This window comes from Scyliorhinus torazame, chromosome 5, assembly GCF_047496885.1.
Source record: "Scyliorhinus torazame isolate Kashiwa2021f chromosome 5, sScyTor2.1, whole genome shotgun sequence".
Classification (NCBI taxonomy): Eukaryota; Metazoa; Chordata; class Chondrichthyes; order Carcharhiniformes; family Scyliorhinidae; genus Scyliorhinus; species Scyliorhinus torazame.
Window position 1 is genome coordinate 145,722,839 of NC_092711.1, and position 27,594 is coordinate 145,750,432.

Here is a 27,594-nt window from a genome sequence, read left to right on the forward strand (position 1 = left end):
GTAATGGGTTGAAGGGCAATGGTGAACTGGCAGTATGGTTGAATTAAAGCCTGGATGAGAACAGCCATGATAGAATGGCAGAGCAGACTCGATGGGCCAAATGGCCTAAATTCTGCTCCAAAATCTTATTAACTCATGAAAGGGGGAGACATTGATTTGCTCCCAGATGTTGCCCAGAGGAGGAAGTTTTAGTCTGGAACTCATTGTCCAACCGCCACATTGTGACATCACAAAGGAGCTCGTCCTCTAAATCAGCCAATACGAATAAATCCGTTCCGCAGTGACGTCACTGCATTTGAGCGCACCCGCCCCCACCCTTTGTTCCCCCTCCCCAGCACATCGTCAAGACGGTTTCCAGGCAACCGGTCGACAGCTCCAGCCAGAGCGAGAAGCACCTCCCCAACCCAGGACTGCGCATGTCTCGGGGAGAGGGGAATCTGCGCATATGCAGGGTGAGCTCAATCCCGCTGATTTTACCGCTGACTTGTGCCCAATGGAAGATTGGAGAACCGGAAGTACTCTGTTTCTCCGCCAATCAGAGCTCCCCCATTGTCTCATTCCGGAAGCTGGACATGGAGGTTTCTGCCGAGAAAAGTCGTTGTTCCTCCAACCCTGAATGAGCTTGAGCTGCACACAGACTCCTGTCTCCAACATCTGTGAGTAAAACACTTTCTTTTCTCCCACTTTCCATTTATTTTCTCATTCTCACCTTCAATTGGTCACTTGCAGCAACTGAAGGGAAAGGAAGTGAATCCAGGGAGGGTGCAGACTCTGCAAAGCTTGGCCCAGGTCTCTCTCTCTCTCTCTCTTAAAGACATTGACATCCTTTGTTCCCTCAGCTTGACACATTTATTTATCTGGCGAAAAGGACGATCTCTTTCTTAATGTTCACAATTAAAGGGCTGGTTTCCCCAGGAGATGACGGACATTTAAGGGGACAGTAAACAGGGCAAATCCAACTCAGCCAATTACTTCTCTGTAGGTCTACTGTCTATCATCAGCAAAGTGGTGGAAGAAGTAATCAAAGTTGCTATTAAGTGGCACTTATTCTGCAATAACTTGCTCCTGGATGCTCAGTTTGAGTTCCCCCAGGGTCACTCAGCTCCTGACCTCATTCCAGCCTTAGTTGAAACTTGGACGAAAGATCTGAATGCCAGAAGCGAGATGAGAGTAACTGCCCTTGACATCAAGGCAGCATTTGACTGAGTATGGCATCAAGGAGCCCTAGCTAAACTGGAGCCAATGGGTATCGGGGGATAACTCTCCACTGGTTGGAGTCACACCTGGCACAAAGGATGACGGTTGTGGTGATTGGAGGTCAATCATCTCATCTCCAGGACATCACTGCAGGAGTTCCTCAGGGCAGTTTCCTCAGCCCAACCATCTTCAGCTGCTTCATCAATGATCTCCCTTCCATCATCAGGTGAGAAGTGGTGATGTTTGTGGATGACTGCACAATGTTAAGCACCATTCTCAACTCCTCAGATAATGAAGCACTCCATGTCCAAGTTCAGTAAGACCTGGACAATAACCAGGTTTGGCCAAATAAGTGGCAAGTTACATTCATGCTACACAAGTGCCAGGCAATGACCATCTCCTACAAGAGAGGATCTAATCACCACCCCTTGACATTCAGTGGCATTTCCATCGCTGAATCCCCCACAACCAACATCCTGGGGTTTACCATTGATCAGAAACTGAACTGGACTAGCCATATTAATACTGTAGCTCCCAGGGCAGGTCAAAGGCTAGGAATTCTACGGCGAGTAACACACCACCTGATGCCCCAAAGCTTGTCGACCAGACATCTACAAGCACAAGTCAGGAGTGTAATGGAATATGCTCCACTTTGCTGGATGAGTGCAGCTCCAACAACACTCAAGATGCTTGACACTGTCAAGGTCAAAGCCTGATTGATCGCGTCGCCTTCCACAAACATTCAAACCTTCCACCACCGACAAACAGTAGCAGCTGTGTTTACCATCTACAAGATACACTGCAGTAACTCATAAAGGTTCTTCAGACAGCACCTTCCAAACCCACAACCACTCCCACCTAGAAGGACAAGAGCAGCAGATACCTGGGAACCCCAACACCTGGAGGTTCTCTTCCAAGTTACACGCCACCCTGACTTGGAAATATATTGCTGTTCCTTCACTGTCCCTGGGGCAACATCTTGGAATTCCCTCCCTAACAGCACAGGGGATGTAGGGCAGCATGGTGGAGCAGTGGTTAGAGCTGCTGCCTCACGGCGCCGAGGTCCCAGGTTCGATCCCGGCTCTGGGTCACTGTCCGTGTGTAGTTTGCACACACTCCCCGTGTTTGCGTGGGTTTCGCCCCCATAACCCAAAGATGTGCAGGGTAGGTGGATTGGCCACGCTAAATTGCCCCTAAATTGGGAAAAAATGAATTGGGCACTCTAAATTTATAAAAAACTAATTTAAAGAAAACAGCACAGGGGATGTACCTACACCTCAAGGACTGCAGCGGTTCAAGAAGGCAGCTCACCACTACTTTGGAAGGGCAACTGGGGATGGGTAATAAATGCTGACCTAACCAGCATTGTCCACATCCAGTAAATTAATTTTTAAAAATGTAATATCGGACAGAGATATGTCTCGTGTTGTTGATATGTTATGTATTGTACGGTATTATTGATGGTTCCGTAATGAAATACATGTATTATTATTTCTAGTTTTGTAAATAGTACTGTACCTACATTATATATTTCCAGTCATACAGTCATTGCAGCACTGACAGAATCCATTTGGGAACTCAAGTCAATGCTTTTTAAAAAAAATATATTTATTAAAGTTTTTTAACACAATTTTTCTCCCTTACAAACAATAACCCCCCCCCCCCCCGTAACAAAAAAAACCCGAGAAATCGCGCAGAGCAAGATATATACATGGCAAAATGATATATTTACACAGCTTTGTACACTGGCCGTACGTGCCAGTTTCCCCAACCCTTCATGTTATCTCTTGCTCATCCACCCTCCCAGGCAGTCCCGTCCGTCCCGTTCTCCCCCCCCCCCCCCAAGGTTGCTGCTGCTGCTGACCGACCTTCCTCTAACGCTCCACGAGATAGTCTAGGAACGGTTGTCACCGCCTGTAAATCCCCTGCGCAGACCCTCTCAAGGTGAACTTAATCCTCTCCAAATTTATGAACCCAGCCATATCATTTATCCAGGCCTCCAGGCTGGGGGGCTTCGCCTCCTTCCACATTAGCAAGATCCTTCGCCGGGCTACTAGGGACGCAAAGGCCAGAATGCCGGCCTCTTTCGCCTCCTGCACTCCAAATATTGCTAGCCCCCAGCTTGGCTTGACCCGGACTTTCACCACCTGAGATATTGCTCCCGCTACTCCTCTCCAGAACCCCTCCAGTGCCGGGCATGACCAAAACATATGGACATGGTTCGCCGGGCTCCGTGAGCACTTTCCACATCTGTCCTCTACCCCAAAGAACCGACTCAACCTCGCCCCGGTCAAGTGCGCTCTGTTGACCACCTTAAATTGTATCAGGCTGAGCCTGGCACACGAGGAGGAGGAATTAACCCTACCTAGGGCATCTGCCCACAGACCTTCCTTAATCTCCTCCCCCAGCTCCTCCTCCCATTTACCCTTCAACTCTTCTACCAGTGTTTCCCCCTCTTCTTGCAACTCCTGGTGTATTTCCGACACCTTGCCCTCCCCGACCCATACACCCGAGATCACCCTATCTTGAGCTTCTTGTGCTGGGAGCAAAGGGAATTCCCTCACCTGTCGCCTCACAAAAGCCCTCACCTGCATATACCTAAAGGCATTTCCCGGGGGTAACTAGAACTTCTCCTCCAGTGCCCCTAGGCTCGCAAACGTCCCGTCGATGAACAGGTCCCCCATTCTTCCAATCCCCGCCCGATGCCAGCTCTGGAAATCCCCGTCCATCTTCCCCGGGACAAACCGGTGGTTACCCCTGATCGGGGACAACACCGATGCTCCCATTGCACCCCGGTGCCTTCTCCACTGGCCCCAGATCCTTAGCGTTGCGGCCACCACCGGGCTCGTGGTATACTTTGTCGGTGAGAGCGGCAGCGGTGCCGTCACCAACGCCCCCAGGCTCGTTCCTTTACAGGACGCCATCTCCATCCTCTTCCATGCTGCCCCCTCTCCCTCCATAACCCACTTGCGGATCATCGCCACATTTGCTGCCCAGTAGTAGCTCCCCAGGTTTGGCAGCGCCAACCCTCCTCGGTCTCTACTGCGTTCCAGCAACCCTCTCCTTACTCTCGGGGTCTTATTCGCCCACACAAACCCCATAATACTCCTGCCTACTGTCTTAAAAAAGGCCTTAGTGATCACGATGGGAAGGCACTGAAACACAAACAGAAACCTCGGAAGGACCACCATTTTGACCGACTGCACTCTACCCGCCAGCGAGAGCAGTAACATGTCCCATCTTTTGAAATCCTCCTCCATTTGCTCCACCAACCTCGTCAGATTCAGTTTATATAGGGTCCCCCAACTCCTGGCAACTCAAGTCAATGCTGACTCTCTGTACAGCAATCCAGTCAGTCCCAATTCCTCTCGATATCCCTGTTCACCTGCAAGTTTATTTTCTTCAAGTGACCATCCTATTTTATTTTAAATTATTGATCACCTGGACTTCCACAACCCTTGTGGGCAGTGAGTTCCCTGTCATGACCACTCCATGACTAAATAAAATTCTTCCTCAGAATTTCCCCATCTCTAATCAGTAAATGTACTTGTATGGAGATTCTCTACTCTTGTACAGGTTTTAGTGAGTTTAGATTTGTTGATCAGCACCTTCAAGAAAATTGGGAGGGAAAGTAAGTGAATACAGTCTGTTTATTACACACATTTTTCATCCAGTAATGTAGACATGTATCTGTCTGGCAGCCTGCATGAAGATTTTCAGGTCTCTGTGTCCAGGACAGGAAGCAGTGAGTTTGGATCTGTCAATCAGCCTGAATCAGCACCTTCAGGAGAATTGGGAGGGTGAAGATTAGATACAGCAGAATGAGAATGGAGGGAGAGTGTGTGGGATGGAGATTTAGAGCATTTCAGGGAAAGAGAGAGGAGAGAATGTTCGATAGAAACTAGAATTGTCTGTTCTGAGTTTCAATCCTGTACTGACAATGATTACTATTGTAAAATCTGTTTGCAGGAAGTTCGAACGAGAGGGGTTTGAGGCCGAGCTCTCAAACTAAATATCACGTCAAGAACTGACTGAGTCACTCAATTCTTGGGAACCGAATATCATCAGCCTTTGAATCTAGAAGGAGAAATGTTTGTCTATTCTGTCTGCTTCAAGAGATTTTAAACATCAGTGTGTCTGGAAAAGCACTGAGACACACACACACACCCGTGTGAGACTGTTACAGAGCACTGACTGTGGAAAGAGCTTTAACCAGTGACACAGCCTGAAAAAACACGACACCATTCACGGCTTGGAGAGACTGTATAGGTGTTCTGTGTGTGGACGAGGCTTCAACTGATCGTCCAACGTGGTGAGACGCAAGATCACCCAGACCATGGAGAAACCATGGAAATGTGAGGATTGTGGGAAGGGATTCAGAGCCCCATGCGAGCTGGAAAGGCATCAACGCAGTCACACTGGAGAGAGGCCGTTCACCTGCTCTGACTGTGGGACGGGATTCACTCAGTTATTCAGCCTGCAGAGCCACCAGCAAGTTCACACTGGGGAGAGGCCGTTCACCTGCTCTGACTGTGGGAAGGGATTCACTCAGTTATCCAACCTGCGGAGACACCAGCGAGTTCACACTGGGGAGAGGCCTTTCACCTGCTCTGACTGTGGGAAGGGATTCACTCAGTTATCCAGCCTGCAGAGCCACCAGCGAGTTCACACCGGGGAGAGGCCGTTCACCTGCTCTGACTGTGGGAAAGGATTCACTGAGTTATCCAACCTGCGGAAACACGAACGAGTTCACACTGGGGAGAGGCCTTTCACCTGCTCTCAGTGTGAAAAGAGATTCACTGACATTGGCCACCTGCGGAGACACGAACGATTTCACACTGGGGAGAGGCCTTTCACCTGCTCTGACTGTGGGACAGGATTCACTCTGTTATCCAACCTGCAGAGCCACCAGCGAGTTCACACCGGGGAGAGGCCATTCACCTGCACTGTGTGTGATAAGAGATTCACTCAGTTATCCAACCTGCAGAGCCACCAGCGAGTTCACACCGGGGAGAAGCCGTTTATCTGCTCTGTGTGTGATAAGGGATTCACTCAATTATCCATCCTGCATAGACACAATGTCACTCACACCAATGAGAGACCCTTTAAATGCTCCGACTGTGGGAGTGGGTTTAAAAGCTCTCGGGTACTGATGTCCCACCAGCGCATTCACACTGAGGAGAGACCGTTCAGCTGCTCTCACTGCACAAAGAGGTTTCAAACATCATCCGCATTGCGGAGACACCAGCGAGTTCACACTAAAAAGAAGCCATTCACCTGCTCTGACTGTGGGACGGGATTCACTCAGTTATCCAGCCTGCAGAGCCACCAGCGAGTTCACACTGGGGAGAGGCCGTTCACCTGCTCTGACTGTGGGAAAGGATTCACTGAGTTATCCAACCTGCGGAAACACGAACGAGTTCACACTGGGGAGAGGCCTTTCACCTGCTCTCAGTGTGAAAAGAGATTCACTGACATTGGCCACCTGCGGAGACACGAACGATTTCACACTGGGGAGAGGCCTTTCACCTGCTCTGACTGTGGGACAGGATTCACTCTGTTATCCAACCTGCAGAGCCACCAGCGAATTCACACCGGGGAGAGGCCATTCACCTGCACTGTGTGTGATAAGAGATTCACTCAGTTATCCAACCTGCAGAGCCACCAGCGAGTTCACACCGGGGAGAAGCCGTTTATCTGCTCTGTGTGATAAGGGATTCACTCAATTATCCATCCTGCATAGACACAATGTCACTCACACCAATGAGAGACCCTTTAAATGCTCCGACTGTGGGAGTGGGTTTAAAAGCTCTCGGGTACTGATGTCCCACCAGCGCATTCACACTGAGGAGAGACCGTTCAGCTGCTCTCACTGCACAAAGAGGTTTCAAACATCATCCGCATTGCGGCGACACCAGCGAGTTCACACTAAAAAGAAGCCGTTCACCTGCTCTCACTGTGGAGAGGGATTCACTCAGTCATCCAACATGCTGAGACACCAAAGGGTTCACAAGTGATGACGGTTTAGATTCTGCTGTTATTCCTGCTGTTAATCACATCCAGGACTGAACCTGGAGTGGGTGGAGGGGTTTGTCTCCTCGTCAACTCCTGGTGCTCGGATGTGGCGACCCTGATGAACTACTGCTGCCCGGACCTGGAATACCCGACTGTGAAGTACCGTCCAGACTACCTTCCACGGAGTTCACTTCTGCTATCATCATGGTGGTCTACATCCCACCCCAGGCGGAGGTGAAGAAGGCGCTTGATGAATTGTAACCGCTACAAATAATAATGAAGCAGAATACCCGGAGGCCTTGTTCATCGTGGCTGAGGACTTTAACCAGGCCAACCTCAAGTGTACTGCCAAAATTCCGCCAATACATCTCCTGTCCCGACAGGGGCCCCAACATCCTTGACCACTGCCACACAAACATCAAGGGCCCAGATGATCCATCCCCTGACTGCACTTGGAAAATCGGACCACAATACGGTGCTCCTTCTCCCTGCTACAAGCAGAAACTTAAGCGGGAGAATCCGTTTAAGAAGGTCGATGCAACGGAAGAGCTCCTACGCGACTGCTTGGAGTCAGTGGACTGGACCATATTCAAGAACAAGGGCAGCACGGTAGCACAAGTGGATAGCACTGTGGCTTCACAGCGCCAGGGTCCCAGGTTCGATTCCCTGCTGGGTCACTGTCTGTGCGGAGTCTGCACGTTCTCCTTGTGTCTGTGTGGGTTTCCTCCGGGTGCTCCGGTTTCCTCCCACAGTACAAAGACTTGCAGGTTTGGTGGATTGGCCATGATAAATTGCCCTTAGTGACCAAAAAAGGTTAGGAGGGGTTATTGGGTCACAGGGATAGGGTGGAAGTGAAGGCTTAAGTGGGTCGGTGTAGACCCGATGGGCCGAATGGCCTCCTTCTGCACTGTATGTTCTATGTTAACTCAGCAGCCAGCCTAAACGAGTATGCCATCACCATCACAGACTTCATCAGTTAGTGTAGAAGATTGCGTGCAAAAGAAGGTAGCCTGTACGTTACCCAACCAGAATCCATGGTTTAATTGGGAGGTTCACTCCCGACTGAAGGTGTTCAAGGCAGGCAACCCTGACCTATACAAGAAATCTATATATGACCTCCGCAAAGCCAACAGGGACTCCCAAGAGACGATACCAAACTAATCTAGAGTCGCAGACTAACGACCGGCACTCTCGTTGGTTGTGCCAGGTCGTGCACCCAGATCCTGCACCTGCCCTGACCCACTGGCAGGTGTGTTTCCGGACATCCTCAACCTCTCCCTCCTCTGTTCCAAGGTTCCCATCTGCTTCAAGAAGACCACCATCATACCAGTTCCGAAGATGAACCAGGCAACGTGGCTCAATGGCTATCATCCGGTGGCCTTGACATCGATCATTATGAATTGCTTCGAGATGTTGGACACATCAACTCCATACTCGCAGCATTCCTTGTTCCACTGTAATTCGCATACCGCCACAACCGGTCCACGTAAGATGCCATCTCCCTGGCCCTATACTCGCCCCTGAAGCATCTCGACAACAAGGACTCCGACGTCAGACTCCTATTCATTAACTACAGCTCCACCTTCAACACCATAATCCCAGCCAAGCTCATATCAAAACTCCAAAATTTAGGACTAGGCTCCTCCCTCTGCAACTGGATCCTCGACGTTCTGACCCATAGACCACAATCAGTAAGAATAAACAACAATACCTCCTCCATGATAGTTCTCAATTCCCCGCAAGGCTGCACTCCCTATACACACACACAACTGCATGGCAAAATTTGGCTCCAAATCCATCCACATGTTTGCTGATGACACGACCGTAGTTGTTCGGATCTCGAACATCTCCACGATAGTCCTCAATACCAGGCCCACAAAGCTGCGTACTTAGCCCCCTACTACGCTCATTATACACACACGACTGTGTGGCAAAATCTGCTCCTGCTCCATCTACAGGTTTGCTGATGACACGACGTAATGGGTCGGATATCAAACAACGATGAGTCAGAGTCCAGGAGGGAGATAGAGAACCTAGTGGTATGGTGTAATGACAACAATCTCTCCCTCAATGTCAGCAAAACTAAGGAGCTGGTCATTGACTTCAGGAAGCGAAGTATCGTACACACCCCTGTCTGCATTAATGGGGCCGACGTTAGTAGCTTCAAATTCCGAGGTGTGCACATCACCAGCATTCTGTCCTAGTCCACCCACATCGACGCGACGACCAAGAAACCTATAGTTCCTCAGAAAACGAAGGAAATTCAGCATTGCCACAGTGTCTGCCACATGGGCGGCACGGTAGCACAGTGGTTAGCACTGTTGCTTTACAGCGCCAGCGTCCCAGGTTCGATTGCCGCTTGGGTCACTGTCTGTGCGGAGTATGCATGTTCTCCCCTTGTCTGCGTGGGTTTCCTCTGGGTGCTCCGGTTTCCTCCCACAAGTCCCGAAAGACACACTTGTTAGGTGAATTGGACTTTCTGAATTTTCCCTCAGTGAACCCGAACAGGTGCCAGAGTGTGGCGACGAGGGGATTTTCACAGTAGCTTCATTGCAGTGTTTCCTTACCTGAGAAAGGACATATTGGCACTGGAGGGAGTGCAGAGGAGATTCACTAGGTTGATCCCAGAGTTGAGGGGATTAGATTATGACGAGAGGTTGAGTAGACTGGGACTGTACTCATTGGAGTTTAGAAGGATGCGGGGGGGATCTTATAGAAACATATAAGATTATGAAGGGAATAGATAGGATAGATGCGGGCAGGTTGTTTCCACTGGTCGGGGAAAGCAGAACTAGGGGGCATAGCCTCAAAATAAGGGGAGGTAGATTTAGGCCGGAGTGTAGGAGGAACTTCTTCACCCAAAGGGTTGTGAATCTTTGGAATTCCTTGCCCAGTGAAGCAGTTGAGGCTCCTTCTTTAAACGTTTTAAAGAAAAAGATAGATGCCTTTCTAAAGAATAAAGGGGATATGGCGTAAGGGCCGGAGAGTGGCGCTGAGTCCACAAAGATCAGCCATGATCTCATTAAATGGTGGAGAAGGCTCGAGGGGCCAGATGGCCTACTCCTGTTCCAAGTTCTTATGTTCTTAACGTAAGCCTACTTGTGACAATTTTAAAGATTATCATTGACTTTTACCAATTTTTACAGGAGCACCATAGAAAACATCTTATCTAGCTGCATCACAGCTTGTGTTATGGGCCAGGGTTTAGAAAACTCCAAAGTATATCATGGAGTTCACCTGACCTACAATTGTTTATTGATTTTGGTTACGATGAGCACAGGGCCTGCCTTTCAGGGGTTATTCAACAGAGGCCTTAACACACACAGTAAGCATTTGTATCAATTACAAACATAAATACCCGACACAGCTACTGTAATCTATGTATAACCCTTAATAAATTCCCCCCTTTAACTTTTCCAATTTAATAACTAGATCCCATAAACCAGTACCTCCTTTTCAAAGGTGTGGTCCAGCACACAGCACTCAAGACCTGGTATGGATGCTCTTGTTTCCTTTCCAAAACAGCAGGTTTGAATTCCTTCCAGAAAACAATGATTTCTTTTCAAGTTATCAAGCAGTCTGGAAACAGCTTTTAAAATGAAGATAGAGAGAGAGGCCAAAATACTCCTCTTTCTGAGTACAGCAGCCAAAAATGTGAGAACGAAAGCAAAACACTCAGAGCCACAAAACAGCCCCAAACCAAAGCAGAAGTAAAACCAACTCCCAGAGCCACAGCCCAGATCCACCCACACAATGACATCACTGAAGCCTTGTGATAAGTCAAAACATTTCTTAAAGGGACACTCCCATGACACTGGTATGGTAACTGCTCAGCCCAAGACTGTAAGAAACTACAGAGAGTTGTGAACACAGCCCAGCCCCTCACACAAACCTGCCTCCCATCCATTGACTCTGTCTACACCTCCAGCTGCTTTGGGAAAGCGGGCAGCAAAATCAAAGACCTCCCACTGAGGTTATTCTCTTTTCCAATCTCTTCCATTGGGCAGGGGTTACAAAAGTCTGAGAATACGCAATAACAGATTCTAAACAGCTTATTTCCCGCTGTTACCAGACTCCTGAATGACTCTCTTATGGACTGAACTGATCTCGCCACACATCTTCTCTACTGAGTAGCACTACGCTCCGTATGCTTTACCTGATATCTATGTATTTAAATTGTGTATTTATCATATGTCCTATGTTTTTTCATGTATAAAATGATCTGTCTGTATTGTACGCAGAACAATACGTTTCACTGTACCTCGGTACACATGAATACATTTAATCAAATCAAACTTTGTTCATTCTGACACTTGATGAAGTGGGAGGGTCGGAGGGTTTCTTTCTGCTGGATTGGCCGGTCTCACGACTTTGCTTCCAGTGGACCGATGCTCTTTGAGCCTGGGGGAGAGCACATTTCCACGGGAATGATCCACAAAGGCTGAAGTACATTAATTTTATCCTGGATAGTAAATAGTGTTATTCCCCCACTACAGGTGGATCTAAAAGAAACCAGATGGGTTTTTACAACTATCGACAATGCTTTCATGGTCATCAATGACTTTTAATTCCAGATTTTTAATTAATTTAAATTTCACCATCTGCCGAACCTGGATCCCTATTGCATTACCCTGGGTCTCTGGATTACTGGTCTGGCTATTGTTTTCCGAGATGTGTTTTGTGAGAGATGAAGTCACTATAGCCAATAAGTGAGCTATTTTCGAGTTGTTTCCTTTACGTCCTGTACTTTCCCACCAAATTGCAGACAAAACAGCAGCAACTGTACTGTGTATAAATGTGTGTTATTGTAACTACTCCCACAGATGTTTCGGTTCGCTGAAGCATTCCCTGCATGTTTGTAATAAAGATTCCTAAACTTCGACCAACTCTGGACTCCGAGTGGCATTTGTCCCACAAGAACCTGGTGTCAGGAACAGGATCCACTGACGGCTCTGATTAAAGGCAAGTCCCCTTTGACAGCAGATACCGGGGTGAGTATTGTTTGTTTTATACCACCCGTGTTTAGTTCAGTCTGACTGACCACTGGGGACTCCTCAGAACCTCAGGGAGCTGTTTCTGGTCTGTTTCTTTGACATCCATTTAATGGAATTTCAATAACTGGAACATTTCAGGCAGGGAATTGTCGGTTTTACACCAAGGATATGTTTGGGGGCGATGCTGAAGTCCCTGTAACCGAGAGGGTTTAGTAGCTGCCGAAAAATGAGGGGATAAAGGCGTACGGGAGGCTAAACAGAAAGAGTTAGGCAGTTGGACAGAGTTTGGCGTGTGTTCAGAGGTCCCAGATAGGGGTCAGCCAGCATCAACACATCGATGGATCTGCACAGAAAAGGTCCAACCGGATGGCGTTTATAAGGCCCAAGGTGAGGTTAGTGGCTCAGGAATTTGAAAAAGTCTTGGGAGATAAAGAGGTCAGAGTGGACTCGCCCACAGTGGGAAAGGTAATTTTGAAATTTCTTTGCCCCTTTTCGTGGCATTTTCCCGGAACTTTCAGTCAAGAAACATAAAAGCTGCATTTGCGCTGGGGGATCACCTCCAGAGGGCAGTGTTTCTGCAACCTCCTACGGTGCCAGATGTATGGAAGACTTTGGAAGTTCAATAAGTTTGTCTATGTTTTGAACAATGTTTCAGAGTGTATAGCACTTCTCAGTTAGATCAGTTTTGTTCAAGTCGGGTTGTCTCTACCTGAAGGCAGAAGCTGCCGTGCTTTATTGGTACCAAGGCAGGAAACTCTCGGGCATCTTTATGATGCATGTTGATGACTGCCTATGTGGTGATACTAGTGAGTTCCAAAACAATGTTACTGACAGGATCAGAACAACATTTAAGGTTGGAGCCAGACTTCTGGGACCTTTAAATAAATTGGAATGGAAATCGGGCAGTGTGGGTCTGACGTGACTTTACATCAACAATCTCACAGAGACAGTATGAACCCTGTCACAGTCAATGGGGCCGGGGCCTCACAGAAAGATGAAGGTGTTTCCAAAGCTGGGACTGAGCTGCTGCAAAGTTGAATTGACGAATGGGGCCCACAGGCAAGGCCGGATACAGGTTTTGATGTCTTCGAGCTGAGTTCTGTAATGAAACATCCAGAGGTCGAGGATATTTAACGGGCAAACAAAACATTAAAAAATACAAGATGGAGAAATGTGTGCTGAAATTTCCATCTTTGGGTGAGCTGCAAAATATAAAATGGATTTTTTTAGTGATGCCTCACTCGGATGAGCCTGGCTCAGTGCCTGTACACTGAGTGATGTTTAAAAATCTCTTTCAGCAGAAGAACAGACAAACATTTCTCATTCTAAATTCAAAGGTCGATGATATTCAGCTCCCATGAATCGAGTGACTCTGTCACATCTTGATGTGGTGTTTGGAGTGAAATTTCATTCTGTAACTCCTCCCCTTCTAATATCCTGTAAAAGGAGTTTACAAAAGCCATCACTGTTAGTGCAGGATACCCAAATGAAATGTGAAATTTGATCCTATTGTAAGATCCGGGTTTGGCTTCAATCTCAATTGTAACACTCAAATCAATTACACGTCAGACTGTGTTGTGAAAGTTACCTGCAGCTCCTGACTAGTTGCAGACCATTCCGGGTACAAGAATGTTGTCACAGAATTTATTAAGTTAATTGTAATAAGTACAAAATCACAATAATTAACAAAGGCAGTGGATCAGTCCGTTCACTCTGGATCACCAGCTCTCAGCTTCCAGGTGACTGTGGAGCTGTCTCTTGTTTTGTTGACTGAAGTCTATCCTCTTACTTCATGTTGTGTTGTGCACCGAGCTCCAGAAAATTGTAGCTCATTAACCCTTTCTACTACCTACCTCTGCGCATGGTCGGTAGTATCCTGTGTTCAGTTTTGGTCTCCTTACTTGAGAAAGGACATACTGGCACTGAAGGATGTGCAGAGGAGATTCACTCGATTAATCCCAGAGCTGAAGGGGTTGGATTACGAGGAGAGGTTGAGTAGATTGGGACTGTACTCGTTGGAATTTAGAAGGATGAGGGGGGAATCTTTATAGAAACATATAAAATTATGAAGGGAATAGATAGGATAGATGCGGGCAGGTTGTTTCCACTGGCGGGTGAAAGCAGAACTAGGGGGCATAGCCTCAAAATAAGGGGAAGTAGATTTAGGACTGGGTTTAGGAGGAACTTCTTCACCCAAAGGGTTGTGAATCTATGGAATTCCTTGCCCAGTGAAGCAGTAGAGGCTCCTTCATTAAATGTTTTTAAGATAAAGATAGATAGTTTTTTGAAGAATAAAGGGATTAAGGGTTATGGTGTTCGGGCCGGAAAGTGGAGCTGAGTCCACAAAAGATCAGCCAAGAACCGCGGGAGAATCGTCATCTTAACAGTCTGCACCCTCCCCGCCAATGACAGCGGGAGCGCATCCCACCTCCGGACCTCCTCCCTCACTCGTTCCATCAGTTGGGACAGGTTGAGCTTGTGCAACCTGTCCCAGTCCCGTGCCATCTGAATCCCCAAATATCGGAAACTCTCCCCCACCAGCCTAAACGGTAACCCCTTCAGCCTACTCTCCTGCCCCCTCGCCTGAATTACAAACAACTCGCTCTTAGCCATGTTCAATTTGTATTCGAAGAACCGGCTAAATTCTCTCAGAGTTGCCATAATACCGTCCATCCCCACCATTGGGTCTGATACATATAACAGCAGATCATCTGCATATAACAAGACTCTATGTTCGACTCTTTCCCCCCCCCCCCCCCCCCCCCCGGACTAGCCCTTTCCAGCCCCTAGAAGATCTCAGTGCAATTCTACAGTGCAATCTCAGTGCAATCTCTATGGCCAGCACAAACAGTAGTGGGGAGAGAGGGTAGCCCTGTCTTGTCCCACGGTGCAGTCTAAAGTAGTCCGATGTTGTCCTGTTCGCCTCCGGGGCCGGAGACAATAGCCTAACCCAGTCGATGAACCCCGCCCTGAACCCGAACCATCCTAGTACCTCCCACAGAAAATCCCACTTGACCCGGTCAACAGCCTTTTCAGCATCCATGGCTACCACTATCTCTACCTCCCTACTCTCCAGGGGCATCATAATCACGTTGAGCAGCCTTCTTATGTTGGCCACCAGCTGCCTCCCCTTTACAAACCCGGTTTGGTCCTCCACAGTTACATCCGGTACACAGTCCTCAACTCTGGTCACCAAAATGTTGGCCAGTAGCTTGGCGTCTACGTTAACCAAAGAGATCGGCCTGTGTGACCCACAGGCCTCCGTGTCCTTATCCCGTTTCAGAATGAGCGAGATGGTGGCCTGCGACATCGTCGGGGGTAAACTCCCTCTGCCTGTTGCCTTGTTAAAGACCCTGACCAGCACCGGCCCCACTATCCCAGCAAATTTTTTGTAAAACTCCTCCGGATACCCGCCCGGCCCCGGGGCTTTACCCAATTGCATGACCTTCTGGCCCCCAATACCTCTTCGATCCTGACCAGGGCCCCCAGTCCGTCCACCAACGTCTCCCCACTCTTGGGAAGGTCAGTCCGTCCAGGAATCGCCTCATTCCCCCGGGTGGTTCCGAAGTGTACAGGTTCCTACAAAAGTCCCTAAAGACCTTGTTTAGCCCTGCTGGAACACCCACTAGATTACCGTCCCCATCCACTACCCTCCCTATTTCCCTAGCCGCTTCCCTCTTCCTCAGTTGCTGTGCAAGCATTCTACTGGCCTTCTCCCCATGCTCATAAATCACCGTTACCTTCCTATGCTGCTCTACAGCCTTGCCTGTAGTCAGCACCCCAAATTCGGCCTGCAGCCTCTGTCGTTTCCTGAGTAACTCTGGCCTCGGGGATTCCGCGTAATTCCTGTCCGTCCGTAGAATTTCCTGAATGAGTCGGTCCGTCTCTGCCCTATCTGTTCTGTCCCTGTACACCCGGGTTGAAATCAGCTCCCCTCTCAACACTACCTTCAGTGCCTCCCAGAGCACCGCTGCTGAGACTTCTCCAGTATTGTTCACCTGCAGGTAATTCTGCATGCATTTCCTCAGCTTCTCACACACCGCCTCATCTGCAAATAGTCCAACTTCCAGCCTCCATGGTGGGTGCTGAAAGCTGTCTTTACAAAACTGCTGGTCTACCCAGTGCGGAGCATGGTCCGATCTGGCAATTGCCGAATATTCTGCCCCCACCATTCCGGCAAGCAGGTCCAGACTCACAACAAAGTAGTCAATTCGGGAGTACACCTTGTGGACTTGGGAGTAGTACGAGAACTCCCTCGCCGGCGGCCGGCTAAATCTCCACGGATCTGCTCCCCCCATTTCCTTTGAGCTTCTTTAGGTGTATTCAGCTCCTGTGACCTTAATGGACTGAATAATTTCAGTTAGAAGTTTTCTTGTCATCACGTTGGAGATTTGCACCGAGATCGGGGAGATATTTCTGTCTGTGAGAGCAATAACATCTGGCCCAATACAACGCAGATTTGCGCTTGCGTCAACATCTCTCTCACTTGCAGCCAATCACTGACCGTTTCTTCCTGCCTCTGTATTTGTTCTCGACCTGCTGCACTTCTGACTTTATCAGCTCTGATGTGAAACAACAAATGTCACTGTACTGATTCTGGCAGAGCTCTTTTCTGTGAAACTGCGATTCAGCTTCGTTGAACATTTTGCTGGACAACAATAATACATCATTCCCTGACCGGGAATCGAACCAGGGCTGCGGCGGTGAGAGCGCCGAATCCTAACCACTAGACCACCAGGGAAACTGACAAGGAAAGTTGTAACCCGGGTTGACAGTACATCACTCACCTTTTATTTTGGTTTTTGAGTTTTCATTAGAAGTATACAAAATTACCTGTTTAAAATGAAGACAAGTGACATCTTCAGCCAATCACAACACCGATTGTTGTTCGCTGTAACATGAAATCGACAGTGAGGTGAAATAGTCCCAAAAGCTGCTCATGTGTAACTTCCAATTTCCTAAACCCACCAACCTTATCACTGTGGCTCCTGTGAAACTGACAACACGTCATCCAGCGGTCATTCATTCGTCATTTCAAATAACTCATTTTACTTTTTGAAAACATAGTTAATCCTTTTCGCAATTAAGTTTTGATCAAAATTAGAATAGTTTCCAATTTTTGATGTTCTTATTCTGAACTGAAGCTATCACACGTTTGCGGAACAAACACAAACTCTCCTGTTTCACACTAGGCAGGAATATTAAAAAGTACTCATCTGTAACTATGAGGAAAGCTTCCTGGTTCCGATATGTTGTTAAACATTAACACAACACGTCATCTCACAGCCATGGGACATTTACACTTCCACAAGTTTTGAATGAGATTATTTCTTGCCTGGCTCCACAGTGGGTGAGAGAGGGACAAGCAGCAGGATTTTACCCGAACGCGGGGACTGCAGCTTCAATCAGCGGGTTACTGCCCATCCCGGGGACACTCCAACCAGGAGCAAAGCTCCCAATACACCGAGCACAGGCTCAGAAACATGCAGGTAGATTATACCCCGCTCACTTAACCTCCGAGCAGCATTTACACAATCCCTCAGTCAGTGGAACATCCTTTGAGCTTCTTTAGGTGTATTCAGATCCTGTGACCTCAATGGACTGAATAATTTCAGTTAGATGTTTTCTTGTCATCACGTTGGAGATTTGCACCGAGATCAGGGAGATATTTCTGTCTGTGAGAGCAATAACATCTGGCCCAATACCACGCAGATTTGCGCTTGCGTCAACATCTCTCTCACTTGCATTGCAGCCAATCACTGACCGTTTCTTCCTGCCTCTGTATTTGTTCTCGACCTGCTGCACTTGTGACTTTTTCAGCTCTGATGTGAAACGACAAATGTCACTGAACTGATTCTGACTCCTTTCTGTGAAACTGCGATTCAGCTTCGTTGAACGGTTTGGTGGACAACAATAAAGCATCATTCCCTGACCGGGAATCGAACCCGGGCCGCGGCGGTGAGAGCGCCAAATCCTAACCACTAGACCACCAGGGAAACTAACAAAGAGGAAACTTCAAATTTTGATCAAAACTTAATTGCGACAAAACGTTCAACGAAGCTGAATCGCAGTTTCACAGAAAAGAGCTCTGCCAGAATCAGTTAAGTGATATTTGTCGTTTCACATCAGAGCTGAAAAAGTCACAAGTGCAGCAGGTCGAGAACAAAGACAGAGGCAGGAAGAAACGGACAGTGATTGGCTGCAAAGTGAGAGAGATTATGAAGCAAGCAAAAATTTGAGTGGTATTGGGCCAGATTTTGATGCTCACACAGACACAGTAATTTCCGCCCCCCCCCGATTAGGGTCCGAATCTCGGGCGTGATGACAAGAAAACTTCGAACTGAAATTATTCAGTCCATTGAGATCACAGGAGCTGAATACAACAGAAGAAGCTCAAAGGAAGCGCCACTCACTGAGGGATTGTGTAAATGCTGCTCGGAGGTTAAGTGAGCGGGGTATAATCTACCTGCATGTTTCTGAGCCTGTGCTCGGTGTATTGGGAGCTTTGCTCCTGGTTGGAGTGTCCCCGGGATGGGCAGTAACCCGCTGATTGAAGCTGCAGTCCCCGCGTTCTGCTGGCAGCGAGTGAATGGAGAATTAGGGTAAAATCCTGCTGCTTGTCCCTCTCTCACCCACTGTGGAGCCGGGGAAGAAAGAAACACATTCCAAACTTGTGAAAGTGTAAATGTCACAAGGCTGTGGGATGACGTGTTGTGTTAATGTTTAACAACAAATCGGAACGAGGAAGCTTTGCCTCATAATTACAGATGACTAAGTTTTAATGTCCCTGCCCAGTGTGAAACAGGAGAGTTTGTGTTTGTTCCGCAAACGTGTGATAGTTTCAGTTCAGAAAAAGATCAACAAAAATTGGAAACTATTCTAATTTTGTTCAAAACTTAATTGCGAAAAGGATTAACTATGTTTTCAAAAATTAAAATGAGTTATTTGAAATGACGAATGAATGTCCGCTGGATGACGAGTTGTCAGTTTCACAGGAGCCACAGTGATAAGGTTGGTGGGTTTTGGAAATTGGAAGTTACACATGAGCAGCTTTTGGGACTATTTCACCTCACTGTCGATTTCATGTTCCAGCGAACAACAATCGGTGTTGTGATTGGCTGAAGATGTCACTTGTGTTCATTTTAAACATGTAATTTTGTATACTTCTAATGAAAACTCGGAAATCAAAATAAAAGGTGAGTGATATACTGTCAACTCAGGTTACAACTTTTATCGTTAGTTTCCCTGGTGGTCTAGTGGTTAGGATTCGGCGCTTTCACCTCCGCGGCCCGGGTTCGATTCCTGGTCAGGGAATGATGAATTATTGATGTCCAGCAAAATGTTCAATGAAGCTGAATCGCAGTTTCACAGAAAAGAGCTCTGCCAGAATCAGTTCAGTGACATTTGTCGTTTCACATCAGAGCTGAAAAAGTCACAAGGGCAGCAGGTGGAGAACAAAGACAGTTTCCCTGGTGGTCTAGTGGTTAGGATTCGGCCCGGGTTCGATTCCCGGTCAGGGAATGATGAATTATTGTTGTCCAGCAAAATGTTCAATGAAGCTGAATCGCAGTTTCACAGAAAACTGTGCCAGCAGAACGCGGGGACTGCATTAAAACTTAGTCAATAATTTGAGTGAGAAATTTTCCTGATGCCACGCCCGAGATTTGCACCCAGATCTGGGAGATACTTGTATCTGGTGAGCAATAACATCTGGCCCATTACCACCCAAATTTTGGTTGACGTCAGCATCTCTCCGTCTCTTCCAGCATATGTACTTGTTCTCAACCTGCTGCACTTGTGACTTTTTCAGCTCTGATGTGAAACAACAAATCTCACTTAACTGATTCTGGCACAGCTCTTTTCTGTGAAACTGCGATTCAGCTTCGTTGAACGGTTTGCTGGACAACAATAAAGCATCATGCTCTGCCCGGGAATCGAACCCAGATCCGCGTCAACATCTCCCTCATTTTGCTGAATTCCAGTCGATTTGTCAAGCATGATTTTCCCTTTCATAAATCCATGCTGACTCTGCCCAATCCTGCCACTGTTTTCCAAGTACTGTGCAATAATTTTGGGATTCTCACATCCCTACAGTGCAGGAGGCCATTCACCGTATTTTATTACAATGAAATAAAGGTAACTACAAAGACATGAGAGAGGAGCTAGCCGGAGTTGATTGGAAAAGGAACCTAGCAGGGAAGATAGTGGAACAGCAATGGCAGGGGCTTTGGGGGGTTATGAGGCAGGCACAACAGAAATTCATCCCAAGGAGCAGAATATATGCTAAGGGGAGGACAAGGCATCCATGGCTGATGAAGGATGTCAAGGACAGCATAAAAACTAAAGAAAAAGTTTACAAAGTGGTGAGGATTAGTGGGAAGCCAGAGGATTGGGAAGCCTTTAAAAGCGAGCAGAGGACAAATGTTGCTCGTTTTAGCCTTAGTTTAATTGCTCTTGTTCTATCACCTTTGATCTTGAGTCACCAGGTATCTTTCTCATACCGCCACGTGGTTCAAGTCCGAGTAATGATCAATAATCCAACACACCGCTTAGTAAGAGTTAAATCAACGCACATTTATTATATACAGTAAATACTTATACGTTAATTCTACTTCTAAGCTACTTCCTACAACTAACAGGCCAATACTTAACTTTGGGAATGGCCCACCAGGTCAGGGAAACGAATGGCCTTTCGTATGGGTTCTGAGCCTGCGGGATTCAAAGCTGGTACAGGTCGATAGCCAGGAGCGCCTATCTCGTAGCGAGTGTTGAAGTAAGACTTACCATTTTAGCAGCTGTTGCAGAAGGTCAGCAGAAGGGTCTCGAGGGATGGAGAGAGGAGAAGAAGGGTGCAGAGAGATCAATTTGAACTTGGACTCTATTCTTATAGTCCCCAGAGGCTTCCCGCCTTTCGGGGCGGACCCTGTACCTGGTTCCAAGTGATTGGACGTTGTCCCAATCACTTGGTTCGATATTCTCCAATGCTGGAGCGATTCCTTGATCAGTGGGCGGTTTTGGGGTGGTCGTTCACCTCTCTTTGTGTAGGCTTCTACTGGCGCCGACTAGTCTGGGTTGGCTTTGTGTCTAATTTGTTGCACATTGTTCCCGGGGATTGCTAATTAATATTCAGATGGCCGGTGTGTTGTTCTGCTGATGGCTGCAGGTATCGATTCTGTCTGGCCTCCCCAGAGGCGAATACACAGTTTTACCTGCAGCTGTTTGTTTTAGTCCTGTTGGCTGATTTTCCCATCAGCCTCTTCCGTTTGCCATTTTAAATCGGGGTTTGGCCATTCTAATCGGGAGTTAGCCATTTTAACTGGCTACATTTCCTCCTTGTGATCCTAACGCGAAGATTGAAGGATCACATCATTATGTTACTTTCCATTCCCTGACCCCGGGGGGGGGGGGGGGGGGGGGCACTTCCTTCATGGCCTCTGCACTGACCATATCTATGCACAAAATTTTTTAACTAACAATTCTAAGGGCGCTATGTCAGACAGGGACATGCATTACAAAACAACAAACTTGGAACCTCTAACTTATCCTTAATATACTACACTCGCTTAAACATTCCATTATCCTACCTTCCTCAATCATACAACAAAATCATAGCATTTCAGACAGTCTTTCCTGGCTTGGCAGTCAAGCTCAGGATCATACAATTTTTGCTCATGAAAAAGTTTTTCACATCTCTTTATTTACAACAACAATAAACGCAAGTGAATGCACTTTATTATTTTATAATAGATCGCGGGGGTCGGGGGTCTGGTCATAACCGAACATAAGGGATCTGATCCTATATACCGGGGTTCGAGGTAGGTTATCCTTCTTTATTTTCGTAGACGTACCAGGTTATGAACCTGGCACACCAAGAAGATGTAGTGTCGCTGGTGACTGGGCTCTGGGTACTGCGGGACAATGAAACATTAACGGCTGGGGGGGGGGGGTTGAAGTCATGGGGTTCGCGGTCACGCGCAACCAAATGTCCAATAACATTATGTTGATCCATATGAAGGAAGTCCTCATGGCTGTTCTCTTTCCTTTTCTTTCTTTGTTTTCTCCGATCCTGGAGCTTCTGGAGTTCTGTAGAAACAAGCATAGTGTCTGTAACTATCTTTGTTTAATATCTGGTATGCTAGTGTGTCTGTCCTTTTGTGCCAATTATTCCCTTTATAGTTGGTCACTATGTGTGACTCCCTCATTTTAAAAAAAAACAAATTTTAGGAGAAGACACACTTCCCAATGATGAACCAGTGCTGATTTAGCATCCAAATGTTCCAGGATGTAAATAGCAGATGGCTGGCAACCTAAAGGCTACCTAAACAAACAAAACCTTTTGAACTGAAAAATGCCAAAATGAGGTGCGTATGGGCAGCGACGGGTACGATTTGGATGGAGTCCCCGGGTAGGATGGCTACCAATGCCGTATCTCTCCTACCTGAGCGTAGTTGACCAGTGGGGGGTTTCCAGGCAGGGCGGGTCTCAAACTGTTTCTCCACTGCCTGAGCAACCGACAAGTACGGGCAAAAATGTAGTCATCGTGGTGGGGCTGCCGTCGTGGTTCTATCCTTCGAACCAGAAGGGCAGTTACGATCGGGCGTCTGGTACCCGAACAAGTGTCTGCAGACAAGCTAGTTCCGCTGAACAAGTGTCTGGCAACAGTGGGTCTCTGTGGGCAAGTGCTCAGAGGTTTCAGGTGAATTGGCGTCTGGCAATGGTTAGTCTCTGAAGGCAAGTTCTCAGAAGTTTCGGCCGAATAGGCGTGTGGCAGTGAGAAAAATTCTCCTGTCGGACATACAACATTTAACAAACTTACAAACACCATAAAAAATTCTGCAGGTGCCATCAGAAAGGACAACACTTCTCCCAAGCGGTTCCTTTAAAACATCATCTGGACACCTCTGTTCTCGGTTGCAAACAGGGTCGCAAAGGGGTTGGCGGTTTGGGAGTCAGACCCGAGGTCGTCACCTTCTCCTGGGTGCCAAACTCTGGCGTGGATTAGGGCTGAAAGGGCTGCATGGTGTGAGGTGGGGGTCACTCTCGTCGTTGCGGACGAGTCGGTACGAGTTGTCTCGGTGCCAGTAATTGGTGTCTAGTTGTTTGGGGACAAAATCGGGGTCGTCAGTGTGGTTCGGTGGTTGGTGGTGGGGCTTGTTCAGGAAAGTGATCAGGAAGGGATCACGTGTATCGAAGTAGGAGTCGCTAGGTGTGGGTCCTGGTGTATGAGGATAGTAGGGAGGTGTGCTGTGGCTATCGTCCGAGTCACAGTCGCTGTCTCTGCTGCTGCAGTCTGTGGACGTTCCGGGGCGGAGTGTATATTTCGGGGATGGAGTCGAGGTCGAGTCCGTGGCTGGGCTGGACGTGGTGGGGTTTGGTAGGGTTATGTTAGCTGTGGGCGGGCTGTGGTGTGCTGCGTCAAGCATGACGTGGTGTGCGTGGTTCGACTGTGTTCCATAAGCCTTCAGCTGGTTTATATGAAACCACGCAGTCTTACCATTGGGGTACTTTATTTTGTAAACGGAAGGGCTTACTTTATCCGCAATGGAATACGGACCCGAGTATTTTGGTGACAGGAACGTGCTGGGGTTATATACAGAAAGCACCACTTGCTGTCCGATACTGTACTCAGTCGCATGCACTGTCTTGTCGAAATAAGCCTTGCTCTGTTTCTTCTTGGTGCCCAATTTTACTGCGGCTGCTAGCTGAGCCGTTTTAACATTTGCAACAATTGCTCCACGGCTTTCTCGTGTGTGAGAGCCGTCACTTCGGGGCTGGTCAGGTCCAAACCTAACAAATATTCTGTGCCTTGCATGGGGCGTCCGGTCATGAGGGTGTGTGGGGTGTAACCTGTGGAGGTAGAAATAGTGTTACGCAAAACATCGGCGCAAAAGGGAGGACTGAGTCCCAAGTGGTGTTGTTCTGCTGGACCATTTTTCTGAGGGTGGTTTTTAGGGTCCGATTCATGCGCTCCACGATACCACTCGACTGTGGGTGGTGTGCTTTGTGGAATTTTTGGATGATGCCAAATATCGTGAGGACGTTCTGCATGACACGTCCCGTAAAATGGGAACCTTGGTTGGATTCAATGTGCGGGTGAGTCCCAATCTTGTAAACATGTGGTGGGTCAAAATCTTGGATGTGGTTTTTGCAGTGTTTGTGTGGGCTGGGAATGCTTCCACCCATTTTGTAAATGTGTCTATGACCACATGTACATATTTATAGCCATTCCTGCAAGGGGGCAATGGTCCTATAAAATCAATATGGAGGTTAGTCCAGGGACCATTAACAGGTCGGGTGTGGCTGAGTTGGGCCATTTTGGCATATCTGTCCGGATTATTCTGGGCGCAGATAAGACAATTTTCTCTGTAATGGTTTACATCTTCCTTCATATTCGGCCACCAACAAAGCTGCTTGAGATGGGCTGTAGTGGGATCGATTCCCTGATGTCCATGACCGTCATGGAACAAGTAAATCAATTGGTTCCTGTCCTGTTCAGGAACCACATAAAGGGTGTCCTTTCACACCACACCGTCATGTGTGGTCAGTGTATTTCTAAATCTCTCATAGGGAGCTGGATAGTTTCCCTTTACAATCTCCTTGAGATTGGTGTCCTGCTTCTGGGCCTCCACTAGATCCTCGATCTTTGTCTGTGAGACCTGAACTGCACTCACTGCGCGCTTTCAGGGGGTTTCCAAAAATACCCATGTCTGGAACCTGCGTTAGCCAGTGCGTCGGCTTTTACATTTCCAGGCAGGGAGGAACGATGGTGGCTGCGGACTTTGATGATTCTAAAAGTCCTGTTCTGGGCTTTTTCTAAAATATGACGGAGCAATGGGGCTGAGGGGAGGGGTTTTCCGTCTGCGGAAACAAATCCTCTTGCTTCCCACAGGGGCAGAAATTCCGTAAGGCTGTTACAGACATAGAGGCTGTCGGAGTATATGTCTGCTGGGCTGGGGAAGGAATCTGGGTGTTCAACTATATATATACGATGGCCGCGAGCTCTGCTGCCTGCGCGCCTAAGTGTCTGGGTAGTTTTAACGATATTTCCTCGAGGGCGCGTTCCTGCACGTCCTCGACATAGATACCGCAACCTGTTATGCGTTTCCCATCCAAGACCTTGGAAGATCCATCCACATAAATCTTTAAGGGCTCACACGTGTCCGTGTGCGGGGGGCTCGGAGTTGAATTCTCTATCTTTCTGGGGGTGTTTTAGCGATAAAGGGGCCTGTGTTGTGGTGTCGAGAGATAATCTCACAGTCATGGGAGGTTCCGGGGTATTGTAAATTGTCGGCTAAATAGGTGTGTGTCTTTGTCCTTTTCACAGTGATGTCCCATCCCTGCAAGAGAAGGGTCCATCTAGCTGCTCTTATTTGACTGACGGTACCGTCCTTGAGTTGTCCGTCCAGTAAAAGCTGGGTGGGGGTGTGTTCGGTGAGAATTGTGATGGGGTTCAGTCCGGTAATGTATGAAAAATACTGGACTGCCCAGAAAACTGCGAGCAGGTGCCTCTCACAGGCTGAAAATCCCTGCTCCACAGCATCTAAAAGTCGTGAGGCATAAGCTACGGGCCTTAACTGGTCGTGCCGTTCCTGGAGGAACACGGCCGAAAGGGTGCGGTCTGTGGTCGCTACCTCTATAGCGTAAGGGGAAAGCGGGTCTGGAACTTGTAGTGCGGGGGCTGCTATGAGTGCCTGTTTTAAAGAGTCCACAGCATCTGTATGCTGTGGAAGCCATTCCCAGGGGTCTCCTTTCTTTAGGAGGTCTGAGAGGGGTGCTGCCTTTCTGGCGACACCGTCAATGTGGTTTCGGCAGTAGCCAACCAGTCCTGAAAACGGCCGGAGGGCTGAAACGATATGGGGAAGGGGCAATTTAGCAATCGAGTCAATCCTTTTATGCTCGATCTCGCGTTTACCGTGCGTGATAATTGTTCCCAAATATATCACTTTTTCTTCCAAAATCTGGGCCTTTTTGGGGTTGACTTTACAACCAATTGAATGTAATAGTTCCAGGAGTTCGGACAGAAGCTCAATGTGCTCTTCCTTGGTGTCTGTCTACAGTAGTAGGTCATCTACATACTGTACCAGACATTCGGGGCGAGAGAATTTGGCTAAACCATTTGCCAGCTGTCGGTGGAAAATGGAGGGGGAGTTGTGGAATCCTTGTGGCAGGCATGTCCACGTGTATTGCTGTGCTTTAAAGGTGAAGGCAAATTTGTACTGGCACGCCTTTGCCAATGGAATGGACCAGAATCCATCACTGACGTCCAAAACCGTAAACTATCGGGAATTGAGTCCCTGCTTAAGCATGGTCTCAGGACTTGTTGCTACGGTGGGGCGACTTTGTTGAGTTCCCGATAATCGATGGTCAGTCGCCATGATCCATCGGGCTTTCTCACTGGCCAAATCGGGGCATTATTAGTGGAGGATACTGATCTAAGTACGCCCTGCTCTAATAAGCTCTCCATTACTTTTGAGATTTCTCCCTCTGCCTCTTGGGGAAATCCGTACTGTTTCTGGGGTCGAGGGTCAGGTCCTGTTACTTGTACGGAGCCAGTCATCCGTCCACAGTCATGCTTGTGGGTCGCGAATGCTGCCCTGTTCTTTTGCAGAACTGCCCTAACCTGCTTGTCCGTGCTAAGCGTGGTCGGGTTGAACCAAAATTCGCCGAAGGCACTAATTTTGTTCATATACTCTCCTATGATGAGTGTTGCGGGGGCTCTTGCGGATTTCGCCATCTTCCAGACACACTGGTTGACTGGATCGAATGAAAGATTATGGGAATTCATGAAATCAATTCCCAGAATGTGTTCTGCTGTGTGGGGCAGGTCAACTAAAACTACGGGGTGTTTGGTGGTGATGGTTCCGATTTGAATGGGTACAGGGGCTGTGATGTGTTCCTGCTGTGAGTGGCCTGTAAAGCCGCTGAGGGCGATAGTGGCTGTAGTGGGCCATGTGTCCTTTTGAAATAGGGTGGAGGAATTTATGGTGGTGCGGGACCCTCCTGTGTCCCAAAGAAATTCGATAGGCTGTCCCCGAATCTTTGCTGCAACTACGGGTTGTCCTGACCTATCCCAAAGGGTATCGCAGACCCAACTGAGTGAGCCCGTACACCGTCAGTCCGTTCCGGTCAAGTCCTTCTGATCCGAACGGGTGCTAAAGCTATGGATGGGCTCTGTCATTTCTTAATCAGAGTGCCTGTCTGTTGGGCTCTCTGGCTTTTTAGGGGCATTGCACTCTTTCACGAAATGTCCCAACTGTCCGCAATTGTAACACTCTTGTGACTTGGGTGGGGGACTGTTCTTTCCCTCATTTACCCATGCGGGGTTCTGGTGTGTTATTTTCACTGCCTGTATCTCTGCGGCGGCTTGCTTTTCCTCGGTGTTTTTAAC

General features: G+C 48.0%; 1 protein-coding gene and 3 non-coding genes across 4 annotated transcripts; 2 read left to right on the forward strand and 2 right to left on the reverse strand.

Annotated features, from left to right (window-relative positions):
- The first annotated feature begins 595 nt into the window (after positions 1-595).
- On the forward strand, positions 596-7,403 carry LOC140421911 (uncharacterized). Its single transcript, XM_072506874.1, has 2 exons — positions 596-656; positions 5,167-7,403. Exon 2 carries the CDS (start codon positions 5,534-5,536, stop codon positions 6,905-6,907), a length of 1,374 nt encoding a protein of 457 aa, XP_072362975.1. The 5' UTR covers positions 596-656; positions 5,167-5,533; the 3' UTR covers positions 6,908-7,403.
- Positions 7,404-16,875: 9,472 nt separating this feature from the next.
- trnae-cuc (transfer RNA glutamic acid (anticodon CUC)) lies at positions 16,876-16,947 on the reverse strand. Its single transcript has one exon. It is a non-coding gene; the product is annotated as a tRNA-Glu (tRNA).
- A 1,183-nt stretch (positions 16,948-18,130) lies between these two features.
- trnae-cuc (transfer RNA glutamic acid (anticodon CUC)) lies at positions 18,131-18,202 on the reverse strand. Its single transcript has one exon. It is a non-coding gene; the product is annotated as a tRNA-Glu (tRNA).
- Positions 18,203-19,448: 1,246 nt separating this feature from the next.
- On the forward strand, positions 19,449-19,520 carry trnae-uuc (transfer RNA glutamic acid (anticodon UUC)). The gene has a single exon. It is a non-coding gene; the product is annotated as a tRNA-Glu (tRNA).
- Positions 19,521-27,594: the final 8,074 nt, after the last annotated feature.